Source organism: Coccinella septempunctata, chromosome 4, assembly GCF_907165205.1.
Source record: "Coccinella septempunctata chromosome 4, icCocSept1.1, whole genome shotgun sequence".
Classification (NCBI taxonomy): Eukaryota; Metazoa; Arthropoda; class Insecta; order Coleoptera; family Coccinellidae; genus Coccinella; species Coccinella septempunctata.
This window is the reverse complement of record NC_058192.1, coordinates 38,271,345-38,294,022: the sequence shown is the minus strand read 5'-3', so window position 1 is coordinate 38,294,022 and position 22,678 is coordinate 38,271,345. Positions and strand designations below refer to the sequence as shown.

General features: G+C 35.7%; 3 protein-coding genes across 4 annotated transcripts in view; 1 reads left to right on the top strand and 2 right to left on the bottom strand.

The window, feature by feature from the left end:
• LOC123312503 overlaps positions 1 to 22,678 on the bottom strand; it is a 416,804-nt gene that overhangs the window by 140,918 nt on the left and 253,208 nt on the right. The window lies entirely within an intron of this gene.
• Positions 1 to 22,678, bottom strand: part of LOC123312493 (GRIP and coiled-coil domain-containing protein 2) — a 56,303-nt gene that overhangs the window by 24,135 nt on the left and 9,490 nt on the right. The window contains exons 3-5 of one of the 2 annotated variants that reach the window (XM_044896945.1): positions 20,686 to 20,866; positions 13,777 to 14,220; positions 12,941 to 13,377 (exon numbers count right to left, since the gene is read on the bottom strand). In XM_044896945.1, coding sequence (XP_044752880.1) covers positions 13,360 to 13,377; positions 13,777 to 14,220; positions 20,686 to 20,866 — 643 coding nt within the window. In that variant the 3' untranslated portion in view covers positions 12,941 to 13,359. Of the gene's footprint in view, positions 1 to 12,940; positions 13,378 to 13,776; positions 14,221 to 20,685; positions 20,867 to 22,678 lie in introns of those variants that run through there. The other variant, XM_044896944.1, reaches the window with a different exon arrangement.
• On the top strand, positions 749 to 3,851 carry LOC123312501. Its single transcript, XM_044896961.1, has 2 exons — positions 749 to 1,671; positions 3,441 to 3,851. The coding sequence occupies exons 1-2, from the start codon at positions 879 to 881 to the stop codon at positions 3,677 to 3,679; spliced, it is 1,032 nt and encodes a 343-aa protein (XP_044752896.1). The 5' UTR covers positions 749 to 878; the 3' UTR covers positions 3,680 to 3,851.

The window sequence follows — 22,678 nt, the reverse complement described above, 5'->3', positions numbered from 1 at the left end:
AAGGTTTCAGACTAAAATTTTCGAAATGTAATTTTGCGAATAATCATGCCAAATATTTAGGTCATATAATAGAAAACAATTCAATTAGACCCCTGAAAGATAATTTAACAGCTGTGAAAAATTTTCCAATACCTGTTACAAAAAAAAATATCCGCCAATTCTTAGGAAAAATAAATTTTTACCATAAGTTTGTTCCAAAAAGTGCAGTCATTCTGGATCCATTACATAATTTATTGCGGAAAGATGTGAAATTCATATGGTCTAGAGAATGCCAAGAAGCTTTCAATAAAATTAAATCATTGCTATGTTCTGAACCATTCCTGAAAATCTTCGATCCTGAATTACCAATAAGCATTTATACAGATGCTAGTATCAAAGGAGTGGGGGCGGTGCTGAAACAAGAAGATGAAAACGGGGACAGCAGACCGGTAGCTTATTTTTCAAAAAAATTAAATGAAGCGCAAAAAAAGAAGAAGGCAATATATCTAGAATGTCTAGCAATAAAAGAAGCTGTGAAATATTGGTAACATTGGCTGATGGGAAAAGAATTCGTAGTCTACTCAGATCATAAACCATTAGAAAATATGAATATTAAGGCTAGAACTGACAAGGAACTAGGAGATTTAATATATTATTTATCCCAATACAATTTAAAAATAAAATATAACCCAGGAAAATCAAATCAAGAAGCTGACTGTCTGAGTAGGAATCCAGTTTTAGAATCTTATGAAAATAATGACGATTTTTTAAAAGTAATTAATTTGATAAACCTTGAAGATATTAAAAATGACCAAAACAACAATTTAAACTTAGAAAATGGAAGACTTATATTAGAAAATGGAATCTATTACAAACGGAATAAGAGAGGAAAAAAAATTATGCTGTCGGAAAAATTCAGCAAAATTTTAATTAAAAATGTCCATGATCTCTACTGCCACATTGGACTTACACAGATGAAAAATAAAATAACACCGTTTTATACGGCAGAAAATATCAACAGAAACATTAAAAAAATTTGTGATGAATGTGAAATTTGCATTAGGAATAAATCAAGGAGAAAACCAAAATTTGGGTTAATGTCACAGTTAGGTCCAGCAACACGACCCTTTGAAATTGTGTCTATTGATACCATTGGAGGATTTGGAGGATTGCGGTCTACAAAAAAATACTTACATCTTCTTGTGGATCATTTTACGAGATACGCCTACATATCAACATCGAGAAATCAAAGCTCTGGTGATTTCATAAAACTGTTGAAAAAAGTGACACCAGCTTACAATATTGATATGGTATTAACGGACCAATATCCTGGTTTAAATTCGAAAGAATTCAAACAATTCGTCATGACAGAGAATATAAAATTGGTTTTCACTGCTGTGGATGCACCATTTTCAAATGGTCTTAATGAAAGACTAAATCAAACTTTGGTAAATAAGATTAGATGTAAAATTAATGAAAGTGATAAAAAAACTGCATGGTCTTCTATTGCACAGAAATGTGTAGAAAAATATAATGAAACGGAACACACAGTCACGAAGTTTGCTCCAAAATATCTTTTGGAAGGCGAAAATATTAACATTCTACCAAGTGAATTAAAATCAAGATGTACCAGAGAAATTTTAGAAAGAGATAGGAAAATAGCATTTCAAAATTCAGTGAGACCACATGAATGTGTGTGAAGTTGGCCCAGCACTTTTCGATTTTCGAAAAAAAAATTTTTGTGCTGAATTGTGCTAGGTTTGTGCTGATTTGTGCCGTTAAAATTTTTGTTTCATTCCACACGGTTCTCAAAATATTTCACAAAATGTATAGAATGGGCTAGCCCAGCACTTATCGAAAAAATGAATTTTTACGACTGAAACAGGTTGTGCTACGCATGTTCAGTACTGTGCCGTTCGAATTTTTACGAAAGTCCCTCTTATCTCCCGGAAAATCGAAAATGAAGAAAAAAGTTAGCCCAGTACTTTTGATTTTTCTTTCCAAAAATTGGTGGAAAAATTTGTGCTACATTTGTGCTGACTTGTGCCGTAAATATTTTCTCGAAAATTCGTCGGATTTTCCGGGAAATCGCGAAATTAAGAAAAAGGTCAGCCCAGCACTTTCTTGTTTTTGCAGTTTGATTTTTTTTATTAAGTTGTGCTACATTTGTGCTGATTTGTGCCGTTGAGATTTTCAGAAAAAACTTTCAACTTTTCCTTCAAATGGTGGATATCAGAAAAATCAGTAGATTGCCTGAAAATCAGTATAAATGGCAACAGGCCGAATACCGTTGAGGTTGGCAACCCTGCGTGCACAACCTACGACTTATCAAGTTTTGCATAGCGTCATAAATCATCAGAAGTGTATCACGATAACAATGTTGCCAGAATTCAGTTTTCAGGAGAGAAATCTCGTAAATTGAGCTTAATAAACACCAGCGTGGATAGCTAATGACTAAAGAAGATTACTATTGTTTATAACTTGTAGATAAAACTCTTGAAAAAATAATGTTAATGGTTGTTTACATGCTGTTAATTTTTCAGCTTAATTTCATACACGGACTGAAACGTATCTTCCATATATATAAAATTTTGAGATTAACGGTAAACTATTTTCAGAGTCACGCATCTGCATCTGTATCAAGAAAATTGAGTTATAAACAATAGTAATCTTTTACAGTCATTGGCTATCCACGCTGGAGTTCATTAAGCTCAATTTACGAGTATTAGGCCTGTTGCCATTTATACTGATTTCAGGCAATCTACTGATTTTGTTGATATCCACCATTTGAAGGAAAAGTTGAAAGTTTTTTTTGGAAATCTCAACGGCACAAATCAGCACAAATGTAGCACAATTTAATAAGAAAAATTAAACTGCAAAAACACGAAAGTGCTGGGCTGACATTTTTCCAAAATCTAAATTTTTTGGAAAACTAGAAGGATTTTCGTGAAAATTTCAACGGCACAAGTTAGCACACGACTAGCACAATTTTTCACATAGTTTTCATTGAGAAAAAACGAAAGTGCTGGGCTAACTTTTTTTTCAATTTTGCGATTTCCCGGAAAATCCGACTAATTTTCGAGAAAATATTTACGGCACAAGTCAGCACAAATGTAGCACACATTTTTCCACTAATTTTTGAGAAGAAAAATCGAAAGTGCTGGGCTAACTTTTTTCTTCATTTTCGATTTTCCGGGAGATAAGAGGGAATTTCGCAAAAATTCGAACGGCACAACACTGTACATGCATAGCACAACCTGTTTCAGTCGTCAAAACTCATTTTTTCGATAAGTGCTGGGCTAGCCCATTCTATACATTTTGTGAAATATTTTGAGAACCGTGTGGAATAAAACAAAAATTTCAACGGCACAAATCAGCACAAACCTAGCACAATTCAGCACAAATTTTTTTTTCGAAAATCAAAAAGTGCTGGGCCAACTTCACACACATACCACATGAATATAATAAAAAATTATTCGACTCACACAGGAAAGATGATAAATTCAAAGAGGGAGACCTAGTCTATGTAGAAAATGGAAATCGGCTTAATAGGAAGAAAATGGAAGAATTGAGGATTGGACCATTCGAAATTCTGAAGAAGATTTCCGATTCAATCTATCAAGTTGATACTGGACACAGAAGAGCAGAATCAAATCTTTTTCACATAACGAAATTGTGTCCAGTGTTTGTTAGTGAATGAACGAGTATGTGCATTCTAGTTCGAGGGGGGGAGATGTAAAGAAAAGCGTTATAATTGTGAAGCTTTTCTTAAATATTATATTCGTGTTACCTGGAATGGCCGAACTGACACTTTAAAATACATTTTGAAGTTTTTCGAAGTGTCATAATAAATAGTTTCAGAAGATTGAATTAGAGGCTTTAAATGTTGTTTCCCTCAATTGTTTCAGGTTTGTTATATTGTGAGTTTTGATATTGTTAATAAAGATACCTTCTATTGTTTCAGAGAAACGCAATTGAGTCTCTATTCATTATATAAATACATAGCGAGCATCAAATTCATGACACCCAGTACAGCTTTTTTTAATGACAAGAAAGTTTGTCTTTGAACAGGAGTTCTGGGAGTTTTCAAAATAAGTGAGACTCATCTTTATTACTTCGAATTCAGCATTTTTGTTGTTTCGAACATAGATTAAATGAACAGAGAGAATAGATGGACCACTTCAAAAACAAACTTCAGCGTCATCTGTTTTTACGGTACATGTACTAATTTTCGACGAAATCAAATGAAGAGGGAATCTGTACGCTCATTTTTAATTTTCTTGTAATGATCAAGACAGAATATACTTGAAAATTTCTGAGTGAAAGTCACAGAAAGATTCGAATAAATTGCTCATTGAGAAATTGCAGTGAGATAACGAATCATACTCTGATCCGAAGAATCGAAAAACAAAATGAGTTCATAATTGAAAAATTTATTGCATTGTTCTTCAAACACGGATTCATTTTATAATTGAAATTAGCTTTTAAATTCACTTTATTCTAATTACAAAACTTAGTCATTACACAAAAACATTTCTCATAAACTGCCATAATTCCTAATAACAAAAGCAGTTCAATATTTATACATAATATACGCATACTCTATTGAATATCAGCAATACATTTTGGAATATCAAACAATAAAGCATATGTATGACACGGAAAAGTTTCAGTACCATAACAATAGGTGGCGCCACTAGTCAGAGTGATCCATCTATATTTTAAGTTAATCTATGGTTTCGAAAATATTATTTCATCAAGTGGATATAAAAATTCTGTGATATTCTGTTTTCAACATATCATGAAAACTTGAAAACTATACAAAATTTGTATGAGATCTTTCCTCAGTTCTTTCCGTTCTTTTCAATTCTCTTTTCGAATTTTTCTTTATCTCTTATAGCGAGTTCTGTTTCTCACCTAAAGCCTGTTTTTTTACGGAATTCTCAACAGAATTTTAACAAAAAAACGGCGGAAATTATTTCGTAAGAAATTTGCGGTATAGCTTTTGGATACGTATGCAACTGAACAGTGCATTCTACCGAAAGTACGTATTTAACTGCAAAGAATTAGGGTGCATGAACTCACGAGTTAATTCTCCAAAGAATTTTCGGCTAGTGCGGGCTTTACAGGCAAATTGAAATGTTTTAATAAGGGCTTTTAATTTCTTTAATTTTTTTTTTCTTGAGCTGTTAGAAAATATGTATAGTAACAAGATCGTGAAAAAGCACCAAAGAATTGGCCATATCCAGGCTTCAAAATAATATACTATGCCAAACACCCGCGCGAATATATAAAAACTGGCTTCTCTTTATCGGTAGAGTATCAACAATTCTTTTGAGTATAACTTATGAGATATGAGATTGACTTTGAAAAGAAATTTCGATACTAAAAATGCATTCAGATCCATCCTGGGGGTGGAATCTACCTCGTTTTCACTAAAGAGGGGGCATATCATTCAATCCAAGAATAAGAAACCAAACCGTGATTTCGATCGTGTTCCAATTACAATCAGAATAAACCCAAAACCTTCCAAGCAGAACGAGGTGGTTCGTACAACGGCGTGACATTCTTATTGAATAAATAAGTTAACACAATCGAACGTTTGGAAGTTAAATGTCATTCTCGAATTTTCATAGTATCTTATTGAAATGAATTTTAGACAACCAACGTTTCGCAATGAACTCCTGACAGATAACTAGCGGAAGTTTGAACGGCGTGATGGCATATGGTAATTTTTCTAATTTCGTTTCAGAATTTGGAAAAATTATTGAAACTAGAATATAGGATCAAATGAAAAGTTATGAACAGCTTCTGAGAAAAAATATCTCACTCAAAACTCATATCATGTAGATGTATAAAACATAATGTACAGGGTGGGCAAAATTCGATGGGACTGTGGGACTGAATGGCAGCTCTGTCCCCATATGGGCTAGGGAAAAATGAAGGGCCCGTTTTCGACCCTGATTTTCAAGAGACGGACCATGGCCAGAATCGCATCCTTCTTTCTTCCTTAGTTTTCAAGTGATAAGTGAAAACACATTTTTCGGCTCTTTGAATTGGTACCTCTACCGTGAAGTTTCAGTAATATCAAAAAACAAATACAATATTCTACAGTAACATTCTTAGGAGGAATTTAGTGGCGTAGTCCTAGAGTTTTTTCAGTTCACCACTTCAGTGATATAATAGAAAGATTTTATTTTTGAATATAAACCCTAGATTTTTTTCAATATATTCGTCCTATTTTTGTTTTTCATTTAGAGTTTATAATTCACGTCGTGTTTCTAATTGATGAAAGGATAATCCGTACCTACCTACATACCTACCTATAAAACTTTATGCTTCTTTGTTGTGTCAGAATATCAGAGACATTGACTCTCATTCCGGATATTTGAAAAGATTAAAGTATTTTCCATTATGGAATGCATAAATTTCAGGAAATTTTTCAAACCTAAATTCGAATGAAAACGAAACCTTTTCAATTAGTAGATAATCTACTAGTTGCTAGTCTACAGCCTATTCGAATAAAGAGGGCTATGCTAGAATACTAGTACAGGTTAATATGAATTAGTCTTATCGGAATTCTCCTTATTATTATTATTATTATTATTATTAAACAAAAAATTGGAGCTGAGGCAAGGCCTTTAGGTAGCTCTAAATGACATTCTATAAAAAAATAAAGTTGACAGCACACTTCCAACTGAACATCACAAAAACAATCGATTGACAGAAATCATATTTCACACCACACATCTCAAGTCCTCCGGACCTCCACGAAATAGTCATAAGAGTTCTTGAAAACGTTCACTGAGGAAGCACCAACGATCTCCGAAGGCAAACGGTTCCAGGCATCGAACACTCGATTAGACAAGAAAGACTGACGAGGGGTTGTCCTAAAATTTTCCTTCTGCAACTTGAAGCTATGGCCTCTCAGGTTGCCAGTATTGAGAGGGAACAGAGAGGACATATCGGTTCCAAACTTGCCATGCAGAGATCTGTAGGTCACAATCAGGTCTCCCCTCTCTCTTCGATCCTTAAAAGTAGTCAAGCCAAATATCTTGAGACGTTCGTCATAACTGGGGCGATTAAGGCTATATGGAAGACGAGTAAAAGATCTTTGAAGCCTCTCCAGCTTGTCCATATCACCCTTGAGGTTTGGAAACCATACTGGTCCCGCAAATTCCAAAATAGGCCTTACATAGGATTTATAGATTCTGCAGCAAACGTCGGGGCTACAACCATGGAAGGCCTTTGAAATCATGTAAGCCACCCTCCTCGTCCTGTGTGCTATCTTCTGGACGTGCATCGACCAAGAGAGATCGTCCGAGACCGTCAGACCCAAGTCATCGTGGTGCTTAGTTGCAGACAGGACTCCTCCGCTCAACATGTAAGGTTTTCTGGGGTTCTTTTTTCCAATATGTAGCACAGTACACTTATCTAAGTTGAGCGGAAGCAGCCAATCCTCACACCATTTGGAGACAACATCCAGATCGCTCTGTAAAGTTGAAGAATTTTCTGTTTTATTATAAAGCTTGGTATCATCGGCGAACTGGGAACAAGAAGACTGCAAAAGAAGTGGCAAATCGACCGTGTATAACAGAAACAGAATCGGACCAAGGACCGACCCCTGAGGAACACCACTGATGACCGGTCGTGGACACGAAATATCCCCGGAAACGCGCACTGAAAATTCTCTGCCACTCAAAAATGCTTTAATCCACATCAGTAGCCCACCTCTAATACCAAGATGTTCAAGTTTCATTAGGAGTCTTTTTATAGGTACTCGGTCAAAGGCCCTAGAGAAGTCCAAGTAGACCACATCGACAGAGGCACCGGCGTCGAGAGCTCTCGTCCAATCATCCACACATCGCAGTAGATTTGTGATCACTGATCTACCTGGCAGGAAGCCATGCTGCTCCGGAGGAATGATGTTGTTAGCCAGAAGAAAGTCTAACATCTGGCCAAGTATCACCCTCTCACAGATCTTTGAAGCCACAGCAGTCAGACTTATTGGGCGATAATTAGTTGGAGAAAGTTTGTCGCCTTTCTTGAAAATTGGTGTCACTGTCGCCTTCAGCCAAGACGAGGGTAGAGCATTAGTCTCGAAGGACTTCTCGAAAATAAGTGCTAGAGGTTCAGAGAGGGAGCCAGAGCAAGTCTTGAAAATAAAAGGTGCAAAACCATCAGGTCCGGGTGAAGAATCCGCCTTCAACGCCATCAGCTCTTTCTCAACAATCTCCTTACGGAATAAAATATTGCATAGGTCAAAACTGCAGCGTGCACATCTAACAGCTGGTAATGGCCCATCAGGCTCGAGTGTGAACGATGAGGAAAACGTGTCAGCCAACACCTCAGCCGACTCTTGGTAATCAGTACAGACGGTTCCGGAGGAATTTCTGACCAAGGGGGCAGATACTTTAGTGTTCAGAAATGACCGAACGTATTTATGAAACTTCTTGGCATTCCCCGAAGAAGCAAGCCCAGACTCGTAGTTCCTTTTTGCCTGGCTGATGGCTTTGGATAAAGTGTTCGAATACGATCGATGAGCTGCATAGTCCTCTGGTCTTCTACGCCTGGTAAACCTCTGCCAAAGCCTCCTCTTATGGCGTATCATACTGCATAAGATCTCGTCGATCCATGGTTTAGCAGGATTGATGTTGACTTCCTTCAAAGATCTATTAGCCTGTATAGTGGAGTCCAGAACATCTGAAAAAACTCTCCACATGTCGTCCACACCAGAATGTGGAAGACGTTCCCTCCAGTTAATACTAGCCAAGTCTCTATTAAGATTGGTAAAATTGATGATCTCAAAAGTTTTGCGAACCATTCTCTTGCTCGAAGGAACATTGAACTGGATTTTAGTTTTGAGGGTGAGATGGTCTGATTTACCGAAAGGGGGGAGATACTCGACATCTGAGATCAGGTTATCAACATTCACTAAGACGAGATCAAGCAACGATGGGACTTGGTTTTGACGATATCTTGTAGGCTTCAAAATGAGTTGTTCGAAACTAGAATCATGCACCAGTTCAGCAAAGGGAAGTGAGGGTGACAAAGAGGAAGGCAGGGTGACCAGAGGCCAAACAAGGTCAGGAAGGTTAAAATCCCCTGCTATCACACAGTTACCGTGCTCCGAAAGCTGAGACAAATGAGCAACCAGAACAGAATCACAGGCACAGGGACGGGGGCGGTAGATACAACCAATAGTTAAGGAGAAATCATTGATTTTTATATCAATGAAAATATTATCAATGCCAGGGGAATGAACATGAGAAGCTTGAACATTGAAAGAGCTGACGATTTCCTGCCTAACATATATGCACACCCCACCGTAGCCAATAGTAGTGGAGCTGTCACTTCTGTGCAGCTGATAACTCGGTATATTTACCACTGAATCTAATATGTTGGGATGAAGCCATGATTCAGACAGTAAAATAAAAGATGGACTATGAAGATGTGCAAATGTAAGAAGTTCACTGTGTTTAGAACATAGGGACTGAACATTGGAATATACGACTGTCCACTCAGAGAGCTGACCTATCAGTTTTTCGAGACCTTTGAAACATCCGCTCTGACAATAGCTGGTACACCCTTGATGTATTTAATAGTCAAATTTTTTTCTCCAGCCGACTCCCTAGACTTCAAACGGTCACGGAGATCCTTTAGTTCACTGATCTGCTGGGGTGTTTTATCGTCAACCAGAATGATGTTCTTGTATTTTGGTATATTAAGTAGGTTCTTTTTTTTACGTAATAGGGAGCTGACTATATCAGGACTAGTGAACGTTACTTTGATCATACGTGGTTGGTTTGATCGAGATTTTCCAAGCCGAGTAGCCTTAACAGCAATAGTACAATCAACGGGTTCTATAGTCTTCAGCACATCAATGGCAATGTTTAAATCTTCGTCTGGGCTTTCTGGTTCTGGTACATTCTTCAGAATCACATTGAAAGAGCGCCTAAAGCGATCAAGGATTTCGGCCGACACAACCTGGCCCTCAGGAGACACGGGAGAAACCGAGGAAGCAGATGCCAGAGCATTACTATCAATATCTCGTTTAATTTCGCTAACATCTTTGATTACCGATTCAAAGTTCGAGGCAAGAACCCCATGTGAACTTTCGAGAAAAGTTATTTTACTTTCGCAATCGGAAATTGCATTTCGATGTACTTCAAGTGTCCGCGAATGATCCTCAAGTGTTTCCCTACATTTTGCGAGTTCGGAAAGAATAGAGGACTGATCATTTTTTATCGACTTCATGTCGTCCGCCATGGCTGTGATCTTGCTCATAAGAAGTGAAAAATGTTCTAGAGTTATAGGCTGTTCAATGCCAGTGGAAGACTGGGAACCGCTACGTAATTATTAATAAATGTAATCTTCAAATTCTCTGATGACCTGACACAACATAAAAACATAAAACTCTACATGCATTATCATATTATCAAAGAAAATATGCCAACATTACAGAACTAATAATAGTTTTATTAGAACTACTAATAGTTTTCGAGTTTTTTCTATTAAAATTACAATTAGAGACACGACGTTTATATTATCTATATTTTGAATCAGAAAAAATAATTTGACTAGAATATGTAAAAAAACATATAGTTTATGTTTGAGAAAATAAAAGGGAATATTATATCAGTGAGTTGGCGCACTAAAGAAAACTTTGGCTACGGCACTGAATACAAAATCACTGACATAGAGGTACCAATTCACAGAGCCGAAACATGAGTGTCCACTTATAAGTTGATAACAAAAGCCACTATTAATGTTTTATTTTATTTCACGAAAAAAATGGGAAAACATCTACGTGTTTCTCATATCAGTTAAAACAAATTAATTCAACCGGTGTCAGTAAATCCTTTTCAGACGAGTATGTAGACAAATTCATCCATACAGATAATTTAAAGGAAACCATTCTTTTAAACATGTCCTCTCTCTCAGTTGTGCTTCTTCATAGGATCGTTAAATGATATCGATCAAACTAAACATATTTCGCATTGCATACGACGTTGCCAAACTTAAGGGCCACAAATTCACCCTGAATCATAGCGGGCAACCTGTTGGCCAAGTTATATCAATACAATGCATATATTTATACACGGCACTGCCGACGCACCATCTGCAGGGGGATCGCATGAACTAAACGCGTATATATTGCGATAAAAATTCGCCATTTCTCGGCCCAGTCGGAAATTCGTCTACGGGCTTCCTGAGGCCATACGAAGCTCCTGTAGAAGATATACACGCAAATTTTTACCAATCCCGGATCGGACTAGGAAAAAATAGGAAAATTGGCTTCCAATAGCACGCCGAATGTGGAGTTTTGGGCTGCCTAATGGAGCGTAATACGTCTATATATATATATATATATATATATATATATATATATATATATATATATATATATATATAGAAAAAGTGAAAAAGGACATAAATGAATATTATAAATGCTTACGAAATTGAGAATATATCAATTAGAGATGGAATAGTGTATAAATATATGGAAGATCATCAACAGTTTTTAGATTTTCAATTTTGACTCAGAATGTCAGACAATATATCATTTCACAATTTAGATACCTACTGTAATTAGAATTTTTTTTAAATATCAGTATTATTTGAGTGGTTTGAATCGAGATGAATCAAATAAGATTCTGAGACTCGAATGGAATCTTGCATCTGATCACTTCTTCTATTCTATTTGCTTGAATTCAACGGCAGTCACCGTTGTGTTGAGTCAGATGACCAGAATCTTCGATCCCTTGGCTAACTCCTGTCACCTTTTATGCCAAAATCTTCTTCCGTCAGCTCTGTCTACTTCATCTGGAATGGAACCAACCTCTCTCGAATGAGGTTCAGCCCCCGTCGTTGCAGTTTCAATCCCAGTCCCCATTTTGGCAGAGCTTCATAGACCACGATTCATCCCCCGACGTTTCGTCTTCTACCCATCGGTTGGTCGGCTTGTGTGATGCCTCTTAATCGGGCTGAATCGGGTATCTTCTAACTTCTGTATCATCTGGTCAATGCCATGTGTCTCTCCTAGGGTCAAGATACCAAACTGCCCCTTGCAAGGCTGTGAGCTTGCCTCGTCTAGAACTGTGTACGGTTTCCATCTTCTAACAAAATGCATGCATCATCTATTCACCTGCGTTTTGCAGCAACTCGGTGCTGAATGTATTGCCTTTTGCGATTCTTTTGTTGCCTTGTCGTGGATCCGTGGTGACCGTCATAGTTGGAAGACATTTGTTGGCAGCCGAGTGGCTCAAATTAATTCCTTCGGATTGCTGGAGGCATGTGGTGTCTGAAGACAATCCAGATTGATTGTGCCTCTCCAGGATTGATTTCCGCAGACATTCATCATCACCCATTGTGGTGGCGTGGTCCTTCTTGGTTGTCTCTCGACTTGTCTTCGTGGCCTCTTTCCTCTGTTGATTCATCTCACACTGAGCAAGTGAGCGAAAAGTCAAGCCGATCTCCCCTTCAATGTTAGCAGCCATCTCCGATCAGCCCACCATCATTGAACGTTTTTCCACATATCTTCGACTTAAGCGCGTAACTGCCTTTTGTCGATGTTTCGTGCTGAATACTCGTGGTCCTTCCTTTCCTCAGGTTTTCTCTCATCTGCTTCTTCTGCTCCAGGAAGCAGGAATCTGTTTAATTCGTCTAGTTCAATCTGTCCGTCTTCTCGTCATCGGATCATCATGAAACTCATCATCTTTTTCGTGACGAGCATGGACCTATTCGTGTTAGAGGTAGCCTTGCAGCCTCCTTATTACCATATATCCACAAACATCCTGTTCTTCTGCCGAAAAATAATCATCTCACTCATCTGATTATCGACGTAGCCAATCATCGTCTTCTACACGCCGGTGCTTTAGCTACCCATTCGTCGACGGTACTGGATTTTGGACAGACGTAATATATTATGTAATCGTCTACGCATATGCAACCGATGCGTCCTCTGCAAACCCCGTCCTCTGATACAGCCACTGGGCAATCTCTCTCTGCTATGGCTTTTCTTACCACTGGCGTTAACTATGCCGGTCCATTTTATGAGACGTGTGCACTACTACGCGGAGCCGTTAGCACCAAGGCATATCTAGTTGTCTCCATCTACTTCACTACCAAAGCGGTTCACGCTCCGTGAAAGGATTTTTGAAAAACAAAGTAATCTTTCGTAATATAGCCGTATTTTTCACACCATTTATCATCTCTAGTGAAATCATCTATTAATTAAACCAGAGTGATATTGAGCGACTTTCAGTGGAGTGTCTTCTATATCAGCGAGGTGACAACCAAGAAGCTTGTACGGAAGGAAGGTTAGTTACCTATTTCCTTCCCTTTGGAACCTCTTTCTGATGCCAGACAGAAATTCGCCTAGGTTTGTTCTTGAGCGTGTTGGGGTAAGTAAATGAATTTTCACCTGTTCAGTTGCCCAATATCCACAATAATGATAATCTGATATTGGTCGCAAAGTTTGCGACTAATTATTACGTTTATAACAAAAAATTGTTTTAATTTGAAATATTGACAATAGCTGAGAAATATAATAACGATATCGAAGAGTTATAAGTTTTTGAAGAGTTTTGGCTTTCTTTTGAATCTCTATATTCAACATTTTCAATTTTACAAATAATATGCTTAGTATGAAAACGTTTCAAAAGTCGTAGTATTGTAATTCTTGACACTTTTAGAAATGATATTTCAACGTAGCGCGAAGTCCTATGGAATTTTAAAATTGAACAGCCTAGAGTCTAATCGAACGAATATTGATCCAAAAAAATAATAACTAACCTTCAAAACTACATTTTTTAAATACTCCATGTTTTCAGCGTGCTTCTCCCTTTCTACCGCTCTCTGTTGTCTTCTTATTTCTTCTTTCAGCACTTTATTCATTTGTATATGTTTGGCTAGATCTTGCTCCGTCTCAGCTAATAATTCCGTCAAGTGATGTAATTTAGATTCTTGTTCACCCATCTGTTTTTTCAAGATGTTTATTTTGTGCTCGTCTTCTTCACTCAAAAGTTTTTCTAAGGAGACTGGCAAATTGTTCAGACTTTCTGTACTTTCCGAACCTTCTCCCTCTTCTCTAGTTATGCTAGGCAAAGCAGGTAAAGGTATCTCGGGTATTTGTGACTTTTCTATCCTACTATGAAGCTCTATTATTTCCCTATTATGCCTTACTTCCTGCTCTGATAGCTGCTGTCGAAAACACTGGCTCAACGTTTCAGCCTGTATCTAAAATATAAGAGAAAAATAGTACAGTTGAACAAATTCCTTTCGTTCCTCTGATTATTAGAAATGGAATTTTTGGTCAAAAAATAAAAGCTAGTCAATAGCAAGGCGACGTTTCGGTGATATTTCACACCTTCTTCAGGCTTAACAGAAAGAATAAAAGTAATGATCACAAACAATGGAAATACATCTGAATAATCGCAAATCAAAATATAAAATATACGACATTTACAACAAAAAGATTTTTAATATCGTCATCAAACCAACTGGGATAAAAAATTGACTAGAAATAATACTCGTATACAATGATTGAAATTGCGAATAAATACCCATATGATTGAAAGAACATTTGCGTTTGTCAAAAATGATGAAATCTCATATCTTAAACTCAACGTTGTCATGGCATATAAAAGATATTTTTCTAAATTTTTACTGTTATAGAAAATAAGATTTTAATAATGTTTTTATAGTAAAGCACTGAGGACGGACCAGATATGGCCCGAAACTTTGGCAAATAAAGGGTATGAAATAAATCTCCTTTAATAATTTAGGGTCAAAATACCCATATAGAGAGATTTTTCCTTTAGTAAACACATTCTGAAAGCAGAATACGGTACTCGTTCATTTAGAAAAGTTATCTAATTATTTCTCAGAAACTACCCCCTATCACACCCCTGACGTGCTGACAAACGATAAGGTTGATGTCATTCGATTCATTTTTCCTTCTTTAAACACATTCTAAAAGCAGAAGGCGGTACTCCTTCGTACAAAAAAGTTATCGAAGGTAGCAAAATTCGTCGAAAAGTGTGACCGAGAGAGAGGGAAGATGTAGAGCAACCTTTCTCTCTCTAGCGTGTTTTTGTTTACACTATTATAACCTAAATTTAAATGTCATTTTCGTAGATAAATTTTAAATTACATTGTTTAATGTCTTTTTGTCAGTATTTTAGTAAAGATCATGGTGAAAAATTGTTTAGAAGCCATATACTTCCGATTTACATTCCTAAGCAACTCGAAAAATGTCTATATATCAAGTCAAGTTTTTTCTCATGACCTACCCCCTTCCACCCTTCTGATGGCCTGTCAAAGAAAAAGAGAAGGGTTATTTCGTTTTATATGACTTTGTTAAGATTAAATTTGTCATATGTAATAACACATGTATGTAACGACAGAGGATTCACTAAGTCAGTACCATCTGAGATTCCATTGTATCAATACGATTATTTATTATATGGCGCAGTCGGAAAAGTGAGAAAATGGATAAAAGTGCACGCCCTCCTTCCGAGCTAAAGTTAAATGGTGATAATGCCGCTGAATGGAAATTTTTCATTCAAAAATTTGATATATACATGAAAGCAACCAAAGCTGAAATGGAGAGTGAAGAATACAAAGCTGCTGTTTTACTCAATTGCATTGGAGACAAGGCCCTGAAAATATATAATACGTTCGAATTTCAAGAATCCAAGGAAAATCAGAACTTCGCAAGTATAGTGAAAAAATTTGAATCCCATTTCCTTCCCACCATCAACGTGACTTATGAAAGATATTTATTTTTTACAAGAGAAATGAAGGAAAATGAATCTGTGGATGAATATGTAACTCAATTAAAACATCTTAGTTTGAATTGTGAATTCAACAATTTGAACGATTCATTGATAAAAGACAGACTGGTATTGGGAATCAAAGATAAGAACGTGAAGGACAGATTACTCCGGACAAAAAACTTGGACTTGATAAAGGCGGTCGAAATCTGCAAATCGGCCGAAGTAACACATAAACAATTGGAAGTTTTATGTTCGAGCAACTCATCGAGCGCGACAAGGACAGAAGAAGTGGACCTAATAGAAGTGAGGAAGAAAAAAAAAAACAGCACTCAGAGATATGGAAGACAGAAGCAGCAGTATAAAAAAGGAAGTACAAATGATAATAGTAATCATAGAAATAAAATTTCGTATAATAACACGACTCTACAAAAAAATTTTTGTTCTTTGTCCTAACGTTTATACTAGGATTTTCCGGTTAATTATGCACAAAAACGAAAAGAAAATAACTTTTTTTGGTATAAAGTTTGCTTTTGTGATAGTTATAGTATTAATAGTCATTCTTCATTTTTTTATAATTTTTAATAATTCAAAAAGATCGTCCGATGAGAGTGGAGTGTTTACGTTTACAAGGTGCCGCTAGAGGGCACTCGAGTCATAAACAATGATCAGGTGATGTTTACTAGCCCAGACAAACTTCAAATATCGTCAAGAAAGTGTAAGTAATATGCTGATGCATTTTGTTTTATATGTGGTCAATTTATTATACTTCGTGACGTGAAATACGAATTAAAGACATCTCACGTTCTGATATCGATTGAAATTTATTCTGGGAGGATTCTGCATTTCTTCATGAACTTTTTAGGGTTTTCACTCCCAATCTCTGAAACAAAATCAATTAAAAATGAAATCAACGATTTGCTCCTGCGTAAATTCTTGCACTAATTTGTCAGGAGCAAATTAACCATAAAAAATTGTTGCCTGACAATGAACTCAAAATAAATAACGTTGAAATTATAATTCTGTAACGTTTCGGAGTCTATATCAGACTCCTTCATCAGACGAAAAATCTATTTTTTAGAAAATCTTCTGAGTTGTGGCTTTTGTTTGACATTAATTGTCAACACACAGAAACAGAGACTGCAAAGAAACGTTGATTCATTTTATTTTGAAATTACCGGATGACAGTTCCTTCTTTAGTAGATTGATCCAAATATGATCTATTCCTACCGAACAATTTGCCAAATTATTATCTTGATCTAATAGAATACACGTAGACTCTTTAATTTTTCGTTTGAAATAAGAAAACGCGAACATAAAAATAATATTAAAAATAGAGAAATTAATCGATCACAAATCGCAGATCACATTTGTTCTAATACGGGGGACCACATGATGGATTGGGACAACACTAAAATTTTAATGACGGAACCAGACCATTTCAAACGAAAAATTGAAGAGTCTACGTGTATTCTATTAGATCAAGATAATAATTTGGCAAATTGTTCGGTAGGAATAGATCATATTTGGATCAATCTACTAAAGAAGGAACTGTCATCCGGTAATTTCAAAATTAAATGAATCAACGTTTCTTTGCAGTCTCTGTTTCTGTGTGTTGACAATTAATGTCAAACAAAAGCCACAACTCAGAAGATTTTCTAAAAAATAGATTTTTCGTCTGATGAAGGAGTCTGATATAGACTCCGAAACGTTACAGAATTATAATTTCAACGTTATTTATTTTGAGTTCATTGTCAGGCAACAATTTTTTCTGGTTAATTTGCTCCTGACAAATTAGTGCAAGAATTTACGCAGGAGCAAATCGTTGATTTCATTTTTAATTGATTTCGTTTCAGAGATTGGGAGTGAAAACCCTAAAAAGTTCATGAAGAAATCTCACGTTCTCTCTGAAGCCTATGAAGCATATTTTGACTTTCCTGTTTGGAATCAAGACAAGCCATGGGCTCCACATGTTGCTTGTTTTTATTGTAAATGCTATTGTTGAATCAGTCTCCTAAACACAGAAGCAAACTTTTTCATGCCATATATTTTTTTTTCGTCTAATTAGGATCTAAACTATCGAAATTTTATGCTTTGCAGTCAAAGTCAAATTTGGTGTTGACCCGTGTTATTCTAACCTTCTGGTTTTCTGATGGAATAAAGAGGCTCTCGCAATCAATTTTCAATTGATAACTCTGTCACTGTGTAACCGTTGTGTTAATATTGAATTTATTGAACTCCTCAACGTCTAAGTCTGATATCAAGTGACTTCTCATTTGAACTGCTCTGGACTATCTTGTTTTTAGTTGAATAATGTCTCTCTGAGTCTATAGATGTTGTTAATATTAGTTTTGCTTTTACTGTATTAGCTTCATGCAGGTGACATATTCATTTTATGATTGTGAACGATTTACAATAAATGTTTTTATACCATCTCCAACTTAATTATCTTGTTATACTCTTTAATTACAAAATCATACCACATTCGATTTTGAACACAGAGGTTAGCGTAAATGGGGACCATACAAATTGGTGTAAGATGGTTAAGTTGGTGAAAATATTGTCAATACATGTTTGTGAGTGTGAAGTAATTCTTGTAGGCTAGAATATGAATTGCTCCAAGTTATACGAGTTCAGAAGTGATAAAAATTGGACTGATTCTCTACTAATAACTAATAAGTCAATGTTAAAATCTCCTGCCAGAAGTATAGTGCATTTTTCCTTAATTACCATATTTAATATAGTCTCCAGTATTCCTAAGAATGTTGTGAAGTCTGAGTCCAGAACTCTATAAGCACATATCACCAGAAATTTCTCACTTTCAACATTGAATTGCATTGCCGAAACTTCAAGAATAAAGGGCACAGATTGATGCACTATGTCGTCTCTTTCAATTGCTCTGATATCATCCCTACAGTAAATTGCGGTTCCACCATGTTGGTCTTCTTTCCTGCAGTAAGATGATATAAGATTGTTGTTTTTCACTGCTTATAAAGGTAGTTGAGATCTCCAATGTTCCGTGACACAAAGGCAGTCCCTATTTTCCTCCAGTAGAATGTGTAGCTGCTTTAAACAATTTCCGATTCATTGTAGATTATTATGGATTATGCAATTTTTCAGGCTGTCCTGTCTGTTCTCGAAGTTTTTTCGATCTTTGTCAGACTGTATAAGAAATTGCTTATGTTTGCTCCCTTTGGCCAAAGGTTTAGTTCTTTGATTTTTTCAAGAGATGTTTGTGGGAATGTGATGACATATGATTCATAAATGTCGGGGAACTTTGAATTTCCTTGTTTCACTTCGAAATATTCCGAAAATATTTTCTTGTAGATGTTTAATGACAGATTCTACGGTGCTATTTACATCTATCCTACTTATGTAAACTGAAACCATCTTGGGCACTGCTTTCAGATTTGATATGGTACTCCTGCCGATTAATTCGGGTAGTAGTAGGGTATTCTTTTCCTTGTCACGAGTTTGAATTCACTCTCTTCGTTTGTGAGTGTTTTCTTGGTTATGTTTTGTTTTGCTTTCTTCATTATTAGATGTGTCGTATCTTGCGCTTGCGAGTTATGTTTGTTTTCGATCATTTTCCTGTTCGTTATTGTTCGTGTTATAGGATTCTCTTCTTCGGTAGACCTTTTTTCTGTAGGTTCTATGTTGGATTTTATTTGGGTTGACCAATTCAAGTTGGTAGTTGGTTAGATTATTCACCTGTTGCTGGTAGTTGGATGGTGTGCTGGGGTTTATCAATTCATCTTTGTTTACATATTTTTTCAATGATTTCTCTTCTTTAGATTCGTAATTACTGATTTTAGCTTCGAAAAATGCAATTTTATCAAGGAGGACCCCATTATATTCCATTTTCTAGAATGCTTCTGGACTCTGAGACTTCATATGCGTTATTGCTTCCATTGTCTACCGAGTGTTAACAATCATTGTTTTTACTGGTAATCGCTAATTTCACGCAGCCAGGGTGAAAAACTGTTTTGCACTTCTTACACTCATGTTTATCTCTCACAATTACTCGCTTGCAGAATTAACACGATTTTTGAACATCTTCATTTTCATTATCTTCGACGGACTCAGCGTCAGAGCGACCTGCACCGCCCGCCATGTTATTAATACTACAAACTTAGTGGGGTTTATTTGATAGAAACCCCATGTAATATTACGAACAATTCAAAGTTCTTTTATAGTGAAAAAATCTCAACCATTTTCCATAATGTACCTATTCCAAGTATGAAGAGAGAATTAATTGAAAATCTGACTATATCAGATTTGATATTCGATAATTTGACTATTCAAGAAAAGATTTTCAATTGAAAAATCCACCCCAACCACGTATCTTCCATTTATTTCATTTTCAACTTGATTATTTTCATAATAATAACATATTTTCTGTATAAAATTTTTATTGATAAATTTACAAATATCTTAAAAACTCATAAAAATAATTCAGCCATTGATGCTGAAGTTATTTCTTAAAAAAACATGGGACGTGTTATGTAAAATATGCTAAAGCATTCCTTAGAGTAATGTAAATAACCTCGGAAAGAGTTCGAGGAATATTCATATAGCTTTTAGTCAGCAGTTTTCGCTTTCCTCTGATACAAATGTAGTTTTGTGGATCATTATTATTCAGACCTGCTTGAAATAAGGTTGCTTCAAGAAACAAAGTTGTTTTTTTTTTTAAAGTGAACTTAGAGCGTGAAAATATAATTATATACAAATATATCCTAATCAATAGTCTGGGTCATTGAGCATATTTAAACCTCTTTTTCAGATAAAAATAGGTCACCGTTTTTAAAACATGATAAGTTGAATTCAAAAATTGTCCCAAGTCACCCAAATCTACGGTAATCCAAAACCAAAAAGTTTATCAAAATCACTACGATTCAATAAAAATGCTACAAACAATCATACAAACCTTCAAAGATCTCACGGTGTCATTATGTTCATTTACTGTTTGGTCATATTTCAACTGCAATTTTTCAAAACGGTCCTTCATATCCTTCAAATTTTCAGAAAGCTTTTCCTGATTTGAAATCAGTGAAGTATTTTCCAGTCTCAGAGTTTCATTCAGGTCTTTTAAAAATTTATTAGAAATTCTGAAACAAAAAGAAAAAGTACAGGGTCTCCATAATATAATAAATGATTGCAGTGGACGTCGAAATGTAGTTGGAATTACATAATTGGTTCGAAACGTTTTTTAATCCAGTTATCAAAGGTTACAGCCTCGTAGTTATTCGATAATGAAGAATGTTTCGAGCGACCTAGTGTTCCCCAGCCCTTTTCCAGTAAATTCTCCATCCGAGGGGTCGCCAGTTCTGCCAGGAATTTACCTGCCCATATGCATAAAAGCGACTATTGAATTGATGTGGCCCAAACTTGATGAAAATCCATAACTGAACTAAAACAGATTATACGATTTTCACAAAATGAGGTTTTAACCCTCCTCTGGTCGCGGCAAATTTGCTAACGTCGCGCGTCGTTGCTCGCGTGGCGTCTGAGAGACGTACGCATCGACTTTTTCCCTCATCTGTGGACTTATCACTCAAAAACTTGTGAAATCTGATGAGTTTATTAACCTCATTTAAAAAAAGTATAAAATGTATATTCACAATTGTAGTTGTTTAAAAAAATGCGATTCATATTTCCCTGATCTCTAGATGGGGAGTTCTTGAATATAGTTGAATAAACAATACCATATATTAGTGTTTATTCTTGCAAATATAATCAGCACAAATATTCCAATTATATTTGTTCATACGATTTTTCTTGTGAAGCTCGCACGGCGTCTGAGAGAAAAAAAACGTTTATAACTTCTCTGCTTCTAAACACAAACTGCTGCGCCGATTGGTACCTATATGATTAGAACTAAGTACCGGTGTGAACCTAGCAGACCGTCCGACAGAAACACCCGAACGCGATGACCAGTGGCGTATTGCCGGAAGATATATATATATATATATATATATATATAAGAGAGAAGATATATATATATATATATATATATATATATATATATATATATATATATATATATATATATATTTGAATTCATTTTTACCTAGTTATTTATATATCAACGTGTTTGACTTTATTTGTTGGGTGTCTAGGTTATAGTTGAAAAACGTGAAATAATTTATTCGTACAAACGTTTCGGCGCATCCGCCTTCTTCAGTGTAAAAAACATCATAATGGACTTAAAACATTTATTGTCATCTTGGTTGATTGGTGTTGTTGAGCCCGTATTGTCAATTTCATGTCACTGTGTGTTCTTTATGATTGTTATTATTCTTCTTTAATTTTGTGGTCGCTTCAGTAGGGGCATATAAATACGACTGAGATTTTTTGTGTCTAACTTGTCGTTTACTGTATTTTCGTTCCTCATTTGGATGTGTATCATCTCCAATATTTCTCTACTTTTCTGTTGATGTTCAACTTCATATATATATATATAAGATAACTTTTGACTAAGCGGTGATAAAAGGTAAAGTACTTTCCCGATACTTACTTTACCTTATATATATATATATATGTCTGCATAATACCCCATGCTGCTATGAGTGAGAATATTTGTAACTCCGGTCTTCTATATGAACTTGAACAATTTTTCAGTCATTAAGCAGAACAATTTGAGAAAGATCCAGAATTTAAGTAGTGAACAGTTTAATAAGACAAAAACATGTAGTAGTTGGATAAAGAATATTAGCTCAGTTGTGTTGCCAGAACGCGTTGAGAAGTTTTTGGCTTTGGGTCCTAAATTTGCCATTGATACACCACACAATGAGATTTCAATTCAGAAACTTTTATCGGATATAGAATATTTGATCTTGATGTTTCTAAAAACGTTGACAAAAAAACATTTCTAGGGCACTTGCAACTAACATGATAACAAATCACATCAAGCATGGGTC

Bases quoted from the DNA above. Each gene is read 5' to 3' on its own strand.
- LOC123312501 (XM_044896961.1), top strand. From the start codon at position 879: ATGCTGTCGGAAAAATTCAGCAAAATTTTAATTAAAAATGTCCATGAT. The intron at 1,672-3,440 runs GTGTGTGAAGTT...TACCACATGAAT, and splicing joins TTCAGTGAGACCACATGAAT to ATAATAAAAAATTATTCGAC.